The 21,483-nt window shown below is 41.3% G+C and overlaps 1 protein-coding gene across 1 annotated transcript in view; it reads right to left on the reverse strand.

Moving 5' to 3' along the window:
• Positions 1-1,604: 1,604 nt before the first annotated feature.
• TTC27 (tetratricopeptide repeat domain 27) overlaps positions 1,605-21,483 on the reverse strand; it is a 187,106-nt gene continuing 167,227 nt past the window's right edge. Inside the window, exons 17-20 of the mRNA XM_045447193.1 lie at positions 13,202-13,399; positions 11,805-11,916; positions 6,896-6,996; positions 1,605-1,842 (exon numbers count right to left, since the gene is read on the reverse strand). Coding sequence (XP_045303149.1) covers positions 1,720-1,842; positions 6,896-6,996; positions 11,805-11,916; positions 13,202-13,399 — 534 coding nt within the window. The 3' untranslated portion in view covers positions 1,605-1,719. The remainder of the gene's footprint in view (positions 1,843-6,895; positions 6,997-11,804; positions 11,917-13,201; positions 13,400-21,483) is intronic.

Genomic DNA, 21,483 nt, shown 5'->3' on the forward strand with positions numbered 1-21,483 from the left:
TTGATAGAGTTCATCTTAAAACCTCCCTCCCTCCATTTACCTACCTACTCCTCAACAGCTTCCATAACAGATTTGAATGGACATTTAATGTTAACTCAGGCTACTAGCTCACTTTATTGGGCTTTCTCACAGTTACTGTGTCTCCTGTAGGAGAAGCTGCTTTGAGGAAGACACCGACTTTTTTTTTAGACTAGTGTACTAGAAAAGACAAGCAGGTGGTTAAGGAAACGAAGCATAGGAAACCATTTGTAACTAAAATTCATTGATGAAAGTTTTAAAAGACTTTTTTTAAATGTTCAGAATTCCTGGGGCGCCTGGGTGGCTCAGTCGGTTAAGCGTCTGACTTCAGCTCAGGTCACGATCTCATGGTTCATGGGTTCGGGCCCCGCGTCGGGCTCTGTGCTGACAGCTCAGAGCCTGGAGCCTGCTTCGGATTCTGTGTCTCCCTCTCTCTCTGCCCCTGCCCTGCTTGTGCTCTCTCTCCCTCTCAAAAATAAATAAACATTAAAAAAAAAATGTTCAGAATTCCTATATTTGCAGAGTATGCATTTTTTTTTTTAATTTTTTTTTTCAACGTTTATTTATTTTTGGGACAGAGAGAGACAGAGCATGAACGGGGGAGGGGCAGAGAGAGAGGGAGACACAGAATCGGAAACAGGCTCCAGGCTCTGAGCCATCAGCCCAGAGCCTGATGCGGGGCTCGAACTCACGGACTGCGAGATCGTGACCTGGCTGAAGTCGGACGCTTAACCGACTGCGCCACCCAGGCGCCCCTGCAGAGTATGCATTTTTAAATTTCCTGTGACAGCTGAAACAAAGAAGGAAGGGGTGGTAATTATTCACATTTTATAAATAAGAACATAGATAAAAGCAAGGGTCAGATAACTGATGCACGGGACCCAAAATTCAGCAACCCACGCCAGGACTGAGAATTCCTTACTACGACTTTTGTAGTAAGATTATTAAACTCAACTAATGCCTTCAATATTTGTTTCCACAGACATTGCTAAGAAAGCATTTTATTTTGGCATCTCTGTAACATGGCACCATTTATGGCTGTCTTCACTCATAATAACCTTATTGAACAACCATCTCAAGGACTCACAGGATATAAAAGGAGAAGGGTCTGCCTGGTTACTAGTGGCTAATGGTTGAATCAAAATTTGGGTTATGTCATTTTTTTTCTTGCATTTTCTTGATTTCAAAGCTAAACCATACCCACATTTCTAATTTAGCCAAGTCTGTATTTTTCAGACACAAATACGAAATCTCAAGAAGGAAAAAGGTTTCTGTCACTCAATCTACCCTTTTACCACTTCTGAATAATAAAGCAGCCGATCTAACGATTCTACAAATTTGTAGTGTGTGATATTTTCTTCCTGGTATAGACTAAGTTTTTCCAAACGATGACCTATATCATTTTAGGCCAAGAGAGAATAAACCCTATGCTAAAAAGAAAACTACAATTTGTTCGCTCTTTGTGCAGAAACACCTCAAGAATGATAAAGATGCTGAATTCAACTGTAACTAAGCCTAAAGAAAGAGGGAACTTTTAACGTACTTCAGAAAGCTCAAACATTTGGAAAAATCACAAAACAAAAATGTTAGCCATAAAAGAGAAATTTATTTTAAAAAATCAGTATCTTGTGTTTCAGATACATAGGTATGAGAGAAACTCAGAGGTGAGAGCTCCTTTTCCAGAAAGTGTTCCCAGGATGGTCAATACTGATTTCGAAACTCGTTGCTAAGGCCTTGTAGCTCAATTACTAGGGCGTCCATAGCTACCATTTCATCAGCGAGCTCCCTGGAAATCTCTCCACTCGCCGCATCTGTGAAAAGTTGCTGCAATATAAAGAACAAAGGAGAACTATCAAAACAATGACAAATCTCTTTAAACTAAGATAGGTACAGAGCAGAGAAGTCAAATTCCCTGTATATAATAATACCATATGACGGCAGCAATGGTAGGGTTTGTTCTGTTCACCATCCTGGAAACGCACAAGCTGCAAAACTGAGCCAGGCATCAAAAACGTGCCTGAACCTGTAAATTCGAATGAGCTCTGCTCTTCAGAACGGCTGCCCTGAATATCGGTTATTCATTTTGATGTCACAGGATGGTTTCTGGATTTTTCATTCAACAAAACAAATCTATTCATTGTGTATACAAACAAAACAAACACATTTTATATTCAAGTTCATACAAATCATACCCTTTACGTTATTTTTTTAATGTTTATTTATTTTGACAGAGAGAGAGAGAGAGAGAGAGAGAGACAGAGCGTGAGCAGAGAGAGAGGGTGACACAGAATCCGAAGCAGGCTCCAGACTGAGCTGTCAGCAAAGAGCCTGAGGCAGGGCTCAAACCCACGAACTATGAGAACATGACCTCAGCCAAAGTCAGACACTTAACCAACTGAGCCACCGAGGCACCCCCCTGCCTTTATGTTATTTAAAAGTTAATTATGGCATAGGACTCAGGGGTCACAAAGATTATGAAGATTTGGTAAAAGCAAAGAATCCCAGCATATTAAAATAAAAATAAATGTGCTCTCTCCTCCTATAAAAGGAATTGCCTTGGGAGGTATATTGCAACATAGGTTGATGCCATCGTGGCTGAGACATTTTGGAAAGCCTCTGTTAGGAACTGCCTGCTGAGGCAAGGCAGGCACCTAAAAAAATTAGCTTTGGGATTTTATGACCACTGTGTGTGTGTGTGTGTGTGTGTGTGTGTGTGTGTGTGTGTGTTGATCAGAAACGTAATTTACTCAGCATACTATCTTTTTTTATTATTATTATTTTGAGAGAGAGAGAGAGCAGGGAGAAGGGCAGAAAGAGAGGGAGAGAGAGAGAGAATCCCAAACAGACTCTGCACTGCCAGTGCAGAGACAGACATGGGGCTTGAACCCACAAACCCACGAGTCAGACGCTTAACCAAATGAGCCACCCAGACGCCCCAGCACACTATCTACCTTCTTCATCAGACTTGACTAGCTGACCTGTTTACAAAACGTAAATTTACCGTGACTGTGGGACTATTTACTATCACTACCATATATCACATGACAAATGTTCTGACAGAATTCTAAAGAGGGAGTCCCAAAGATGTTTTGAGGGATAGTATCATCACTGGGACAAGCTTAGAGTTTCACACAGTGATTTTTGGAGCCGAGAGCATTCACTCGAATGCAGGACTTCGTAAATGTTTAGTAAAGATTTGTCACATTACCGTATAGTCACATTGTGTACAGCATCTCATAACAGACTGACATAAGAACGTTGCAATGTGATTGATAGAGAAAACACCTTTTAGGAAAATAACCTGGACTCACACAGCACATTTGATTTTTACTAAGAATTACAGTGCTTGCAAATCATCATGAATCTGCATCACTCCCCTATGAACTCAGGAGGAAGCAGATAGAAATCGAGGCTTAGAAAGAATGAATTATTTGCTGAGGATCCCTAAGCATGAAAGTGATAAAATCTGTTCTGTGTCCAGGCTGTCCAGCATTTGCCCCAACAGATCCATGCCCTCTGGAGCAAAGCTGCACAGTGACAATGTGCTGAGGGGTGGAGAGTTGCTCCATCCTGGGGGAGCATAGATGGGACGAGGTCAGGTAAGTCCCTAGGTTCTCGGAGCTTTTATTTCTATGAAGTCCCTGGCCTGGCAAGAAAAGATCAGAGACTGGTACGAGCCAAGCTTACTGCAAGCTATTTAACTGAGCTATCCTATTCCATTTTCACTATTTAAGGTGCTCTCAAAAAGTGTTTTTGGGACTGCAATTCAGCTTTGCAAACCAATTTGTTAAAAAAAGAAAAAAATACGAAGGGCATCTGATCTACTATAAAACCAGAGACTCCCAAATTTTATAGCAAAAAAATTGTGCTTCAAAGGAGGCGTTGGGAGGCAATTTTTTCCCATTTTTGGATAACCCCTTAGGATCTAATGAGAACAGAATCTAAACATAGATGATGCTCTGAGCCCTTCTTTTCTTTTCTTTTTTAATGTTTTATTTATTTTGAGGGAGCGAGAGAGGACGTGAGCAGGAGAGGGGCAGAGAGACAGCGGGACAAGGATCCAAAGTGGGTTCTGTGCTGACAGCAGACAGTCTGATGTGGGGCTCGAACTCAGGGTCTGCGAGATCATGACCTGAGCTGAAGTCAGACTCTTAACAAACCAAGCCACCCAGATGCCCCATCTGAGGCCTTATCTTCAATGTTTGGGCATCTTCCACAATACAGGAGGATAGGCAGTCTCTGCACAGACAAGACTATTTAAGTATGTAAGTATAGATTTATATGCAATTAATAACTCATAAGAAAAAGCCTTGCACAGAGAGAAGGGAACTAGTAGAGTGTATCCTGAGGAAATAATCACGGGTAGGTAAGTGATCTAACCCAACTAGGAAACCACACTCCTGATCTGAGAAGGAAAGTCACAGGAAAGCTTGCTACCCTGACTTTTTTTGAGAGCTCATGCTGCTTTCTGAAAGACACAAAACTGAAGTTATGCCACCAAGACGGGTGGGAGTACGGTTCCTCCTGGTAGATTATAGGAACTTGGTTCCAGCTTGCAGACTAAAAGGATAGTAAAGCAAGTTACTAATCTAAACAGGCGAAAACGATGTCCTCATCTGAAAAGATCAAACAATTGATAAAAAGGCATGCAAACTCTGGGAAGGGTTTTACACGTGTCCAGAAGTGACTTTCACTTGCCACACACAGACTCACTCTCAGAAGCGTTAGGATTCGTTTGCAAACCACGATTAGAAAGTGAAGATGAGTAAAAATGAGAAGAGAGGGGTGCCTGGGTGGCTCAGTCAGTTAAGGGTCTGACTTTGACTCAGGTCATGAGCTCGTGGTTCACGAGTTCGAGCACCCCGTCGGGCTCTGTGCTGACAGCTCAGAGCCTGGAGCCTGCTTCGGATTCTGTGTCTCCCTCTCTCTCTGTCTCGCCCTCGCTCACGCTCTGTCTCTCTCTCTCAAGAATAAACATTAAAAAAAAAAAAAATGAGAAGAGAAAGGACTGAATTGTGTTACAAGTTATATGCCTTTAAATTTTGCTTCCAAAAGTATAATCCACACCTGGCTATGCAGATTTCCCAGGCTCCGCCCCATGCCTGACCTGCCACAGGTAGAGACTCAGAGTCCAGGCTTCAAACCAGTTGTCTCGGGGACTCTTCGGTGTCTCCATCCAAGTGCTCATTTATAAGGTGGCGTTTGTAGATTTTATATGTTTTAGTTGTCAAACCTGAGTCACCCACCTAAGTTAACAATGTTTGTGAAATCCATATACTACCTCCTTAATATTTGTCTCTAACTCAACTTTTTAAAGTTAAATTTTTTTAATTAAACAAATAATTTTTTTAATGTTTATTTATTTTTGAGAGAGAAAGAGAGAGAGCATGAATGGGAAAGGAGCAGAAGGAGAGGGAGATACAGAATCAGGCTCCAGGCTCTGAGCTGTCAGCACAGAGCCTGATGCAGGGATCGAACCCACTAAGTGAAATCATGACCTGAGCCAAAGTCGGATGCTTAACCGACTGAGCCACCCAGGTGCCCCGAACTTTTTAAATTTAAATAAAAGTCTTTTTTTTTTTTTAAAGTCTTTTTTTATTTTTTATTTATTTATTTATTTATTTATTTATTTATTTATTTTTTTAATTTTTTTAACGTTTATTTATTTTTGAGACAGAGAGAGACAGAGCATGAACTGGGGAGGGTCACAGAGAGAGGGAGACACAGAATCTGAAACAGGCTCCAGGCTCTGAGCTGTCAGCACAGAGCCCGACGCGGGGCTCGAACCCACGGACCGTGAGATCATGACCTGAGCCGACCTGAGCCGAAGTCGGGCGCTTAACCGACCGAGCCACCCAGGCGCCCCTAAAGTCTTTTTTTTTAAAGGAAACATTATACTACTGTAAATGAAAAATAAGCAATAATATTCATGAAAATGTAGGTTTGATGTGCTAATTATACTTTTTCTAGCATGCACTGAAATAAATATACACTAAAATCAAAAGTTTAGGCACTCATGCTCTTTCTCTCTCTCTCAAAAATAAATAAGCATTAAAAAAATTTCTTTTTAATTAAAAAAAAAATTAGGGTGCCTGGGTGTCTCAGTTGGTTGAGCATCTGACTTCAGCTCAGGCCATAATCTCACAGTTCATGAGTTCAAGCCCCACATCGGGCTCTGTGATCCAGTGCCACTCTTTGATCCAGTGCCTACTGTGGATCCTCTGTCTCCTTCTCTCTCTGTCCCTCCCCTTCCTCTCTCTCAAAAATAAATAAATATTTCTTAAAAAGACAAAAACAAAAAACCTTTAGCCAAGTGCTGTCAGTAACGTATGTGCCACACTTTGGGGAAAGCGACGGTAAGTAAAAGAGCATTGCTTTGGGGCACCTGGGTGGCTCAGTCAGGTAAGCGTCTGTCTGACTTTGGCTGAGGTCACGATCTCACACTCCGTGAGTTCAAGCCCCGCATCAGGCTCTGTGCTGACAGCTCAGAGCCTGGAGCCTGCTTTGGATTCTGTGTCTCCCTCTGTCTCTGCCCCTCCCCTGCTCACGCTCTCTCTGCCTCTCAAAAATAAATAATATGTTTAAAAATTAAAAAAAAAAAAAAAAAAAAAGAGCATTGCTTTACTTTAACTTGAAGAATGCAGTAGGGCTGGATTATAAATATTAATTTCAAAGACTCCTGAGTTACCCAGGAAGGGCAGTTGAGCCATTAGACTGATGATGCTGCCACCAGGATACGGACCACCTGGGGGCTGATATCTGAAATGTCATGCGGGCCTAAAATTACTCCCAGTGTAAAAGACGACTTCAGAGCGGTCAGGTCATACTAACACCTTCTTCCTGTGACACTTAAAACGAATTGACATTTCACTCTTACCTTTGCTTTAGATACCAAGCCCTGTAAATTGAGTCGAACTGAGGAGAGCACCTGTACTGCCTCTTGGGGGCTGGATTTGTGCTGACTGTGTTTCATAGCCACTGAAAAATACACATCAGAGAAAACATGCATTAAATACCGGTCACGATAATTTACAAGTACAAAAAACAATTGCTTAATTAGGATTTTATAGTACAGACTCTACAAATATTTCTACGTGGAGAGTCTTTATTTTGGTAAAAGGACAATAATTATGTGCACAATTCTCATTATCTTTCTTAGCACTTACTGCTAAAAGGAGAATTTTGAGGAAAATAGGTGATTTTTGGTAGGTTACAAATCATCAGGAAGAGACCCGAAACACAGATACAGACACACACACAACATATACAGACATACACTAATGAAACCAGGCAAAAAGAGACAAAATCTAACTGAACACAAGGTGTCCACAGAGGGCAAAACCAGATGTGGCAGATCTTAGTGTAGCTTCCCGGGGCACCAAGTCCTTAAAAGGGACTCACAGTAGCCAATGACACCGGCCTAGTGAAGCGACATGACAGGTGCTGACAGCTCAATCCTAACCTCCTTTTCATACTCAGGGTTTCTATCATCATTCTGGAAGGAGTGATTTCCACAACCTATATGCTTGCATTCAGGGAGGTGACCGCAATGGGGATCTCGGGTTGCACTTGACATCAGCAAGGGCAGGGAGAGAACAGAGTTGCCCATGTGCCCCCACTCTGCCTCCAGTGAGCCGGGGAGCCCATTTCTTCCTAAAATGTGAAATTACCAAGAAAGCATAACCCTCACTAGCAGAAGGCCTGGCTATTCACGCTTTATAAGAACCAGTAAAGAGCTCTGTAAAAATACAGCACCTGATATCTCTCCACTGGTTTGTTCTTGTGTTTGTTCTTCTAAATTATGCTTGCTATAAGCAGACCCATAACCAGATCCAGTTTTAAAACTATGCTAACCAGTACAACAGTGCAAGTCTACTTAGTACCCTAGATCTTAGACCAGGAATGGAAATAGACGTCTTTCTTGCATGTGAACTCTGATCGTTTGGTGGAGACTGCCTGTGCCTGGCAAAAACTGTTTTATCATTAATTAATATCTTCTATGGTTGGTGAGAACCAAGTGTGACATTCTCATTTCAAAATAATACTTAGACTTTGACATTTCTCATCTAAGGGTTGAAAGAATGCATGGTAATCAACAATGTTCACCTCATCTTCAAAGGGCACAGTTAACCTGGAGATAGATAGTGAGGATTATGATATCTGTGTCCCTTAGTAGAAGAAAATTTGACTACCATAGCTGAGGTATGTGGGCTGTTAAATACCTAGGAACGGATCAGAAATAGCTGTGATTCTTTTTGTTATTGTTGTTGTTGTTGAGAGGGAGAGGGAGAGGGAGAGGGAGAGAGAGAGAGAGAGAGCTCGAGGGGGGAAAGGTAGAAGGAGAGAGAGAGAGAATGTTCAGAAGGCTCCACACCCAGAGCAGAGCCCCAGTGCAGGGCTTGATCTCACAACTGTGAGATCATGACTTGAGCAGACATCAAGAGTCAGACACGTAACCGACCGAGCCACCCAGGCGCCCCTGTGATTCTTTTTTAAATCCTTATTTTAATTCTGAAAAACAAAACAAATAAACAACAACAACAAAAACACAAAAGTAGATCAAAAAGACAAACACTATTAGACCCCTTCCTCAATCCCACTTCCAAAAGGCACTAGAGATAAAGATAGAGCTCCAGAAAAAGAGAGAAATACAATGCTGTTTCAAATTATCAGCAAATCCAAGACAGCAGTGTTTCCTCCAGGTAGACTGTAGTTAAAATGCATAACTATTATTTTATTTTATTTTATTTTATTTTATTTTATTTTATTTTATTTTATTTTATTTTTTTAAACGTTTATTTATTATTGAGAGACAGAGAGACACAGAGCATGAGCAGGAGAGGGGTAGAGACAGGGGGAGACACAGAATCCGAAACAGGCTCCAGGCTCTGAGCTGTCAGCACAGAGCCCGACGCAGGGCTTGAACTCACAAACTGCAAGATCATGACCTAAGCCGAAGTCGGTCACTTAACCAACTGAGCCACCCAGGCGCCCCCATAACTATTATTTTAAAAGTTCCTGGATGGCAAAGAAAGAACCAGCTTTTGCACACCCTTTCCCAGAAAACAGAAGAGCGGAGGCTATAAATGAATAGCTCCCAAACAATACAAAGGGGCACAAAATGACAACGTTGTTATTCAAAGGTCTCAAACCCTATGTAGACACTGTAATGTCTTCTCCGGCCTTTTGAAGTACATAGCTACTCTTACAAATAGCAACTCAAAGGAGTAATTGTGGGGAGATTTTTTTTTTTAATGTGACATTGCCTTTTCAGAACTGAGCAAGGTGGGCAACAGAATAGAACAGAAATCCAGTTCATTCCTCAGCTGAGCATTGGTATACAAAAGCAACAAGAGGGGCACCTGGGTGGCTCAGTCGGTTAAGCGTCCGACTTCGGCTCAGGTCATGATCTCACAGTCCGTGAGTTCGAGCCCCGCGTCGGGCTCTGGGCTGATGGCTCAGAGCCTGGAGCCTGCTTCGGATTCTGTGTCCCCCTCCTCTCTGTACCTCTCCTGCTCGCATTCTGTCTCTCTCTCTTACAAAATAAAATAAACATTAAAAAATATTTTTTTAATTAAGAAAAAAAAGCAACAAGAAAAGGCAAACATTTATCTTTATCAATCTAAAATATCACCAGAAACTAAACCCGAGCATCCACTAAAATATGCTTAAAATGTTGTCGGAGCACCAACACCTAAATCATTAAAGTCAAAGGGAACTTAAAAGAATAAACACTTGTTTTTCTCCCAGTATTGCCCTGATGAAAAAACAGTGTCCAAAATAGTTTCAAACCAACTTTAAGATGTAAATGAAGATTTTTTACTGCAGCACTTATTTCTTTAACCTGTGCATTTATACTTGACAGGTTCAATAGCAACACTTAGTGATTACAGAAAATACCTTGGCTTTAACTGTTACAAAGCTAGCTGTTCACAGAAATGTTTAGGGTTGGCAATTTGAAGTAGATAAGATAAATTGTTCCAAGGAGATTGCACCTTGCTATAATTATGTACATAATACACGTGGCTATGGGGGTTCCCAAACCTGGTACTATATCCACAGAGGTCAAAGGCACAAGAACTGAACTCCATCTAAGCCCACCCACCATGGCCAACACAAGCCACATGAACTGTAGCCACATTCCATGGGTCTCCCAGCAATGACCTCCACCTTATCTACTCTGAACTTCAGCTAGACAGAGATCAGCACGTCTACTGGATCTGCCAAGCGGTAGGCAGCCCAGAAAACTGGATATTTATATCCCTTTTGTCAAGGATATCAAAGACCAGAAGTAGAATTATTATCTACTAAGCCCATTTCTAAGCTGTTTGAATGTTCTGTGACTTCTTTAGAGACATATTAAATGCTATTTTTGTTCTTCATTTTTCTCTTTTTAGTTCTGCATGCCTTATCATACAGCTCAGATCCTCTACCCCAGAGGAACAGGGCTGAGGTGAGAACGTAAGGGATTAACATTTAAACCATGTGTAGGATACTGTTAAGTTTTTGAATATGTTTTCATTTACTTCCTAACAATCAGAGGTAGGTATTACCCCCATTGTACTGATGAGGGAACTAAGGCTCAGAGAGAAGTCATTTACCCAACGTCACCTAGCAGCTTTGTGGTGGAGCTGGTCCTGGAGTTTAGGTCTCCCTGGTTTCAAGGGTCTACCCTTTTTATGGTCCCGTGTTGGCTCCCCAGTTACTGTAATTAATAGTTGCAGGAGAAGTTGGAGGAAGACTTTATTTTTTTTTTTTTAATTTTTTTTTTTTTTCAACGTTTATTCATTTTTGGGACAGAGAGAGACAGAGCATGAACCGGGGAGGGGCAGAGAGAGAGGGAGACACAGAATCGGAAACAGGCTCCAGGCTCCGAGCCATCAGGCCAGAGCCTGATGCGGGGCTCAAACTCACGGACCGCGAGATCGTGACCTGGCTGAAGTCGGACGCTTAACCGACTGCGCCACCCAGGCGCCCCTTTTCTTATTTTTTTTTTTTTTAATTTTTTTTTTTTTTTTTTTTTTTTTTTTTTTGGAGGAAGACTTTAGGATAGGATCATAGTCCCTGTGATCCAGTTCTTAGCACTGTAGCTTCATTATTTTATTTGAACTCCCTTTCCAGGGCCTCACACACCCATGTTCAAATATAAATATAGAAATGTATTATTAACTTATCTGGTATATTTCTCTTTATGCAAATAAATAAAAAGGAACCTTAATCTGGAATATATTTGCCCAACAGGCATACAACTTTATACGTAAGGTTATCCCTCCCTTCAAATATCACCCACTATATCTCCCAAAGGCAGGGACAGGATATTTTTTGTTTCTTTTGTATAAGCCATAGCTTTTTGTACGTTGCTATATACTCCAGGAATCTACGTATTTCTGATAATAAATATTTCCATTTATAAAGGAATAGGAGTCAGCAAATGTTAACAGATTTCCCTACCACTATATGATAACCACAAGTAGACTCTATGTGCCATGAAGGTTGGCTACAGTTGTGAAGATACTTCACGTACCGAAAGCTCCTAACACCTGTCACTCAGACGGCATTCAAGCCTCTATCCCGCAGACCGCTCTATCCTATATTTGTTCAGATTACTCCAAAGTGCTTACTACACGGTAGTTGGTCTTATAAAGATCTGCTGAATCAAATACAACAATTTCAATACAATGAAATAATCTGAAATGATGTGTAATGGAACTTCACTTCTGACAAATACTTTTTCAGTAAAAATACATTAAAGCATGGCAGGGATATCCGAACATTACATCAAATACCATGTGCGAGGCCTAAGGCGTTCTGAACCACTTCCTTAAATGATGTCATATCTTTCTCCCAACAACTGGACTGTGTGTCGCACTTGTATGCCTTGGAGAGATACTGGAACGCCTGAGGACAGAGAAAGAACAACGTTCAGAATAACAAGTGTAATTCACATTGCAAACACGGCTTCCTGGAAGTCATATGGAACTAATTCCAACTTGAAAAACGAGCGTTTGTGTCACGCAGCATAGCCTTTACTATTCTCATCAAAGAAGGGGTACAGATGCACACCCAACAGCAATAAGCAATTAAAAGCAATCAAAGGGATGTATCTGATAGAGACATTTCCCTCCAAAGAGAAAAACAGAAACGCCAGGTTTGGAAATCTAGAAGAAGCTTGCACACCTTTCCTCAGCATCGGTAGCCATCAGCTTATGAGCCCCGTTTGGAAAACGAGGCATGAACCCAGGCACAACTATGGGATTACACAAAGGTGTGTGTACTCACAGAAGTTTAAGACACTTTCACAGCTCCATCCCTGCAGAATCTTGAGGGAGAAGTCACAGATGAGAGACTTCAGACTACCCTTGATTCCACATATGCAAGGCCTCATAATTCAAGAAGAAATGGAAGGATGGCAGGTAGGAGTGTGTGCATGCGTGCATGTAAGTATGTGTTCTCTGGGCAGACAGGCAATGGCAGAACCCAGCTGGGTGGACGGAGGGAGGAGAGACGGCTAACCATCCCACGGATTAGCTGTACTGCAGCAAATTCCAAACTCACGCAAGGAGTACATTTGATTTGTTGTGGATGTTTTGAAAAGAACAGAAAACAATTATTTCAACCTTGGAAACCCTGGGGGCTCCCTTAAGCCAAAGGCATTACTTGAGTGTAACTGGTGTTCTAACACACTTTTGAGAAAGGGGCCAGGCGACCTTTGTAAAGCATTTTATGTTTAGACTTAAAGCTCGCCTCTGATATTCTTATCTGGTTCCTTTTTCTTTTTCCCTTCCATGGCCCCCGTCTCAGATCTGAACGCTCTTCTGTCCTTGAGCCCCATCTACCCGAGTCTTCAGCAAGGGGCCTGGGGCAAGGGCTGCAGGGTATATACTGTGGACAGCTACTTGAGGCAGCTCCAGCATGGGAGCAGGTCAGTCAGAGCCTTTTGCAGGAAGCAGAGAACAACTGTGTGAGAAAAACCCATGAAAAGAGAAAAGATGAATGCTTACGAGTCTTAACCTGCCCGCAATTCCAAGTGCTTATGTTAAAGATTCTGAATCAAGACAGAAGACCTGAGCATATCCATCTTCCCCTTCAAGCTATTTATCTCTGCTTCCAACCATCAAAGCAGATGCCCCACACGTAATTCAAGCAAAAGGCAAGCACCCAGGAGGACTGGAAGAGGACTGACCTTTTCATTTTCATCAGGCTTTTCACTCTGCCCATTTCCATACAGTTGGGCATACAGCCTCCAGATTTCTCCATCATTTGTCACTCTTGAAGTCACTCTGCCAAGTAACTCCCGCAGCTTTCCTTTGAGGTCAGTTGCAACATCTCCACTTCGATCAGTCATCCCATCAAGCACTGCCCTGACCAGAATTTTAAGGACCTTAAAAAATGCGCAGAACAAACGGGTAAGCCAAGAACAACGAAATAATAACAAAAAACAAAGGGCTACCATCACCATCATCAATGACAATGATGGTGAAAAACCTTGAGACCTGGTGGAATATCACCTTTACACTTTTTTACAAATAAAACTCCTGAACCACTCTCTAGAATCACATACTGACAAGCTCTCTGTGCTCCCTTTTAGGGCTCCTTTGGGGGCTCTTCTTTCATAGGCTCGATGCCTCTGTCTTCTCAATCTGAGTGCTCTCTCTGAATGATCTGATGGACACCTGTAGCTTTTAGGAATGTAAGCTCAGACTCATGGTCCGAATCGCATATAGCAAAAGACTGGACAGGAGAACATTTAATTGCGTTTTTTCTTTCTTGTTTGGACAAGATCTCCACCTGCAAATTCACACTACAATCCCAAATGTGTAGTTTTAATTCTGAAAGTAATAAAATTCATATTACAATCCCATTCATGACTTTAAATCTGAAAGTAACAAGGCAGAAGAGACTATATGAATATGCACTATCAAGTGATCATTTTTAAACATTTCAAGGATTAACACGCTTTAAAATGGATGATCTATTAAAATAGTTACTATCAAGTATAAATGAAGCATACTAAATTAGTAAAATACTCTGTTTTCTCTAGGATCTGACAATTGGCCCAACATCCCGTCTCCTCACTTTACCTACATGAAGAGACAATGGGCAGGAGACAATTTTTAGCCTTCTCGCCAATAAAAATGGAGAGTGGCAGTGCACATGTTTGAGAGGAGAAATGTCAGAAAAGGGAGAGCAAGAAAGAGAGAGAAAGAGAGAGATTGAGAGTGTGTGTGTGTGTGTGTGTGTGTGTGTGTGTGTGTGTGTGTGAAGGGAACAGTAAAGGGTAAGAAAGTGGTGTGTCTGTGTGAATAGGAGCAGGGTAGGGTGAAGAACTATAGACAGACAGATACCAAAGCCTCCACATAATTCATATGCAGATGTCACAAGAAGAGAGTGGGACCCTGAACAGGTGTGCAAGCAAGACAAATGTCTTCATAGTCTCTCTATCTGTATGTTCAATGGCCAGATATATGTAGAAGAAAGTTCTGTAAGAAGAAACAGATAACAGAAGTCACTCATGGCCATGGCAGATATTACCTAAAGAGATTCTTCTGGGTAAGAATCATATTACAGATAGAATCTTTTTTTTTTTTTAAGTTTATTTATTTGTTTATTTTGAGAGACAGAGCGTACATGAGCAGGGGAGGGGCAGAGACAGAGAGAGAGAGAGAGAGAGAGAGAGAGCATCCCAAGCAGACTCCATGCTGTCAGCACAGAACCCAGTGTGGGGCTTGAACCCAGGAACCATGAGAGCATGACCTGAACCAAAGTCAAGAGTCAGACGCTCAACTGATTGAGCCACCCAGGAACCCCCAGATAGAATCTTAAGGAACGCACACTTAAGGGAAGATGAATAGAGGTCTATGCATGAGTGAGACTAAAAAGGAGTGTTCAGAAAAACAGGAGAAAGTGATGTTATGGAAACCAAGGAAGGAGGAAGTAAGAAGGAGGGCACATCTACAAAAGTTTAGGGCTGGAAGACTCCACTAGGCTTAGCAATAACAAGCGTTTGTGACTGTATCCAGACCAAAAGTCAGAAGAAGAAAGGCAGGAGACATTATGATTTCAGACAAGAGACGTAGAAAGAGAGAGAACAATGTGAAAACCAAGACAATTATTAATAATATCATAAAAAACAAAAAGCAATAAAACAAACCACCAATCATAGTACCTTGTAATATTTTAAATTTTGTATGTAAAGCATAGAATGTTAATAGAGAATATTCATTTAACCAAAAAATTTAATGTAAATATATTAAGAAGATAAAAGAAATAGTAGAGATGCTGATACAAGGGAGTTAAGACCTTGCTTACTATAATAGGAAATCAACAGATAATATCTAAATTTGGTTAATAAAAAGTAGCAGCATATACTTATATTATGAAATCTGGAAATGTGCAAATGGGAAAAGAAATACAGTATATACTAAATGCTATACATTCCTTTAGGGAGTAGGATCTTGAGGACTAGAAAGGGGTAGAGCAGGAAATTGCTACATTTTGTTTTAAGCTGTTTACTACTATTTAACTTGTGTACATGTTTGTGTTAACTTTATAAAATAAAATTTTAATTTAAAAACAGAAAAGGCAAGTATAAACACATTCAAAGATTGGAAAAGATGAAACAAAAAATGACGGCAACATGAATATTCATTTATTAGATTTTACTTTCAATTTATGTCCTTGGCACAGGGGAGGGGGTAGTTAGTGACTGAAAGGGGGCTGGGACAGCTTTGGGAGAGCTGGCAATGATCTGACTTATGCTCCAAGGGCTGGGGACACAAGTGCGTTCCCTTCATGAAAATTCCAATGTTTACTTATGATCTGTATAGTTTCCTATATGTATACTCTACTTTAATAAAACATTAAATAAGAAGTTATTTCCTGTAATTAAGAAAGTCCCATGCACTAAAGGGAAAAAAGAGTTATTAAACTCCATTAACAAATGGAGTTAATTTATAATCTTAAAAAGCAGTCTTAGAGTGATAACAGAATTATTTTTTAAAAAACATTAGTTTTATAATTTACTGTCTAATAGCACCATTTTCCTCAAACTAATTAGTGAGAAAAACTGCATTCTAGTTACACAGACTGACTACAAAAACAGTAACTTTTAACACATATTTAAATTCTTCTTTAGAAAGTAAATATGTGTAAAAAAGAAGAAAGGAAAGGAAAGAAGTAAATATTTGTAACTTAAAAGAAGCAAAGGAAGAGGGGGCGCCTGGGTGGCTCAGTTGGTTAAGTGTCTGACTCTTGATTTCAGCTCAGGTTATGATCTCACAGTTCATGGGTTTGAGTCCCACATGAGGCTCTGTGCTGACAGCATGGAGCCTGCTTGGGATTCTCTCTGTCCCTCTCTCTCTCTGCCCCTCTCCTGCTCACGCACACATGCTCGCTCTCTCTTCTCCCTCATTCTCTCTCAAATAAATAAGCTTAAAAAAGAAAAAAAAGCAGCAAAGGTTACTACAATAGAACTTCTCTGACTAAATGAATCACCAAACAATACAATTTCCTCTTGGGTAGTCTATGATGTTTACCAGCATTACAATCCTTTGCATAATCAAAAATGAAAAAAAAAAAGTTAAACAAGTAAATGTAACCTAAATAAAAATGGAATAAATTAGTAGTAAGTGGTTAAAACAACGAATTACTAAGTATGTAATAAGCGGCTGAAGAATAGAATATTGAAGTTGAAGAATTTAGAGATGGAACAATTCTTGGGGAAACAGAATCCAAGATACGGCCACTTGAATGGGGTGCTCATATGGAGAAAACAAAAGGAAAAAAAACTTTATGTCCAAAGTACTAGAAGTACCATCTACCTAAAACACCAAGTATTCAAGACCGGCTAGATCTAGAGTAAAGAGGAAGCATACAGAATCAGTTGCTAAAGTCTGCTGAAAGTAAGGGGGTACGACTACAACACTGGTGAACAGTGGTAATGAGGTTGGGCCTTCTACCTACTACATCACAGAATCGTTGTATCAAGGAGTCAACACACATGTAAACAGTTTTGAAACTGTAAAGCAATATAAGCCTATAAACGATTAGGATTATCAATGATCCTCAACTTCCTTACTACATCAGAAGTGGACAGCAAAACCCTCACAGTTAACTCACTCACCATGTGCCCCTGACTTTCCTTATGCTTCAAAACAGACCTAAAGAAAAACGGAATCTATGACGTGGCATCGGCTCTCAGTACCTCCCCAGTGCCTCCGCTATGAGCATCACTACGTGGTAAGCACGTGACCAACCTGATCTCACTGGGGTCTCACAGCAATCCTAGGACACAGGCACTTTACTATCCCCACTTTACAAATACACTTAGGCAAGAGAGGCAAAATGTACTTTCTCTGTGTCCCCTAGCAAGTGAGGTGCACAGAGGGGTCCTGAACACCAGTGACAGTTGACTCCTGAGCTTTGATGGAGAAGACTATGACAATGGTAGATAACAGTTACATATATAGATGTGAGAGGGACAGAGAAAGAATATGAGTATGTGTGAGAACCAGAGCCTCTACAAAGGTCCTCGTGTTATTTGCACTCTGCAGATGAAGAAACTGGAGCACAGAGAAGTCAAGTAACTTGTCCAAGGTCACACAGCTGGGGAAGGCGGCATTGGATGTGAACCCGTAGTCCAAGTCCTGGATCCTGCTGTCAAGCATTCGCTGTGTTAATTTACAAAGCACAGCTCCTTACTCCTCTGTTATTTCCTCCTTTCTAATAAGAAATAGTTTTACACCAGAAAAATTTATATTTTATGAAATATGTACACTAGTAACTTTGATCATTTCATTATCATTTGCCCCAAATCTATTTATTTATTTGTTTGTTTATTTATTTATTGAGAGAGAGAGAGAGAGAGAGAGAGAGAGCATGAGTGAGGGAGGAGCAGAGAGAGGGAGACACAGAACTCGAAGCAGGCTCCAGGCTCTGAGCTGTCAGCACAGAGCCCAACGTGGGGCTTGAACCCACAAACCATGAGATCGTGACCTGAGCCGAAGTTGGACACTTAACTGAGTCACCTAGGCACTGCTTCTTTGCCAAATCTTGAATCAACCAAAACCAAACAGGTTTTTGTAATTTTATTTTTTATTGTTTTTTTTCCTCAAGACATCAGAGCCAATAAAAAATAAAAAGGGAAAATAAAATTCCCAAATACAAGTATTACTAACATTGCAGGGAGTTTCTTCTAATTTTTTTGCTATGTGTAAATTTTTAAATACTATGTAAACTGTCTTCTCTTACCTGTTTTGCTTAACATTATGTCATGGTATTTTTTTGTTTTCATATAATCTTTAAAATAGATTATTTTAACAGATTCAAAATATTCCATTGGGTTGACAGACTGTAGTCTCTTTAACAATTTCCCTGTAGTCAGATAAATACACTGCTTCCATGGCTGCCAGTGTTGTTTTCATTACTATAAGTAACACTTCAATGCCTATCTTTTGTGCCCAAAGTTTTTTTCCACACTGAAACTTTCCTTAGGTTAGAATTCCAGGAACAGGGGTGCCTGGCTGGCTCAGTCAGTGGAGCCTGTGATTCTGGATCTTGGGGTTGGGAGTTTGAGCCCAACATTGGGGGTAGAGATTACTGAAAAAAATAAAAAAACATCTTTAAAAAAAGAAAAAAAAAAAAAAAGAATTCCAGGAACAGAATTATGGGATCAAGGGAATAAACATTTTAAGAATCTGGAGGTAAGTGTGATACTTTCTAAAAGGGCTAAATCAAATTAGATGCCTATCAGTAGTACATGAAAATGCATCATTTCACTGTGCATTACCAGCACTGGCTGTATTAATTACTTTTTAAATCTCTGATATTTTGTTCTGCTAAAGGTATATGCAGCTATTACAATGAATGCTATTTCTTTTATTATTAGTGAACTTAAATCTCTTTCCAAATGTTTGCTACGTAAACATAGTTCCTTTTTTTTTTTAATTTACATCCAAATTAGTTAGCATAGAGTGCAACAATGATTTCAGGAGTAGATTCCTTAGTGCCCCTTACCCATTTAGCCCATCCTACCTCCCACAACCCCTCCAGCAACCCTCCGTCTGTTCTCCATAATTATGAGTCTCTTCTGTTTTGTCCCCCTCCCTGTTTTTATATTATTTTTGTTTCCCTTCCCTTCTGTTCATCTGTTTTGTCTCTTAAAGTCCTCCTATGAGTGAAGTCATAGGATTTTTGTCTTTCTCTAATTTCACTTAGCATAATACCCTCCAGTTCCATCCACGTAGTTGCAAATGGCAAGATTTCCTTCTTTTTGATTGCCCAGTAATACTCCATTGTGTGTGTGTGTGTGTGTGTGTGTGTGTGTGTGTATGTGTGTGTGTGTGTGTGTATGTATATATATACATACATACACCACATCTTCTGTATCCATTCATCCATCGATGGACATTTGGGCTTTTTCCATACTTTGGCTATTGTTGATAGTGCTGCTATAAATATGGGGGTGCATGTGTCCCTTCGAAAGAGCACACTTGTATCCTGTGGATAAATGCCTAGTAGTGCAATTGCTGGGTCGTAGGGTAGTTCTATTTTTAGTTTTTTGAGGAACCTCCATACTGTTTTCCAGAGCGGCTGCACCAGCTTGCATTCCCAAAACATAGTTCCTTTTAAAGATATTTAAACATTTTCTTAATTTGTGCTGAACTCATTTTTTTCCAATATGAAAACAGCTTTACTGTTGATCATTTTGGAAATTATATAGCTCACAAGCTAACCCATGGCTAGCTCCTCTTTCTGAACCCCAAGTCCATACATCGCTTGAGAAAGGAGAAAGCTGATGAATCTGAGGTGGAAATAGCAAATACGTGAGAAACCATGGGAGACAGCAACTGGCTGGTCCCGGTATGGGGGAGAAGGGCAGCCAAGGGCAGAAGAGTGCCAGGCACCAAAGTTCACAGGTGAGGGCTCTCCAAGCCAGCCCAGGGCAAGCCAGCGACCTGCGGGTACAGAAGGGCAGAGGGCCCGGCCAGTGGGAAGTGGAAAGCAACAGGCCCCAGCGGCCTGGCTGGCCCCACACTTTCTGAAGTTAGAGGGCTACTCAGGAACACGGGCACGAAGAGAAAGCAGCACCTGGCAGAGAAAAGGGAGGTTTCCCGAGGAGCCAGGCTACCTGGTGGTGGTGGGAGGGGGCGGTGGTGAGGTGTACCCAAGGGGTGAGACTCCCCCTAGGACCCAGACTCACAAGAAAGGGCACCCCTTAGGTCCTGGGCTTGCGTGAACCCCTCCCACCAGCACACATCACCCGTGCAAAGCCGGCATCACCAGGGGAGTATGAGCCAACAGGAAAAAAATGAAGACATCTGAAAAGTGCAACCATAATGAAATAAAACGAAGAGCTTCCATGAGAAAGAATTAAAGGGTCATGTGGGAGAAAACTTTTTACCTTGTTTTCATTATATATATCGCCTTAGAAAGGGAAGAAGGAAAACCAAGGTGATGGTGAGACGCCAGGGGTAGTAGCATAAGTGGGAAAGAGAACAGGGTGAGGAATGAGCCTGGAGCAGCTGTCACAGAGAAGGGAAGGGTGGAGATGAGATGGAGAAGCCACAGCTGGTAAGGTAAGAACTGTAAAATTCTGGAAGCCAAGCGAAGGACGCGTTTCGAGGAGGGAGTGAGATCTGTGGCAGTAAACAGTGCTGACAGGCTGAAGAACCTGAGGCCTGACAAGTGTCCCCAGGAAGTGTTAGGACGCATGGACCTGACAACAGCAGGGCTCAGTAGCCTGGGGGAGATAAAGCCTAACCTGCATGGGCTCCAAAGAGGCTGGCAGCGGGGAAGTGGGGCCATGTGGGAAGATGCTTCTCCCTAGCTAAGGAGCCAAAGAGAAACTGTGTGGGGAGTGGGGAGAAAGTGAGCGTGCTTGGAATGTGAATGTGTTGGACGACATTGTGAACGTGCAAAAATTAGAGCTACAGATACATGCATTCAGTACTATTTTCCCATTTGTAAGGTAACACAACTTACAGAGGTGATGAGAAGACAGGGCCAACAAGACTTTTTATCTGAAAACGAATCCTAACAGTCTACCTCTTCACTAGATACTTTTAGTCTGTGTTTACTTTTTTGGGATTCTGGATACCCATGTGGATCTATTGAGACTTTGGAAGCCTCTTTCCAAAATATGCGCATACCCACACACACGTCTTTTTCACAGTGCTACAGGTCATATCACGATCTCCTGAAGCTTAACAATGGATCCTTCTTAGAAATCCTAGTTTGTGTGTGTGTGTGTGTGTGTGTGTGTGTGTGAGAGAGAGAGAGAGAGAGACAGAGAGAGAGAGAGAGAGAGAAAGAAACCAAGACTCTTAACTAGAGAGAACAAACTGGCAGTTACCACAGGGGACATGGGTGGGGGGATGCGTGAAATAGGCAATGGGGTTCAAGGAGGGCACTTGGTATGATGAGCACTGGGTGATGTAGGGAAGTGCTGAGTCACTATATTGTACG

The sequence above is a fragment of the Leopardus geoffroyi genome, chromosome A3, assembly GCF_018350155.1.
Source record: "Leopardus geoffroyi isolate Oge1 chromosome A3, O.geoffroyi_Oge1_pat1.0, whole genome shotgun sequence".
Classification (NCBI taxonomy): Eukaryota; Metazoa; Chordata; class Mammalia; order Carnivora; family Felidae; genus Leopardus; species Leopardus geoffroyi.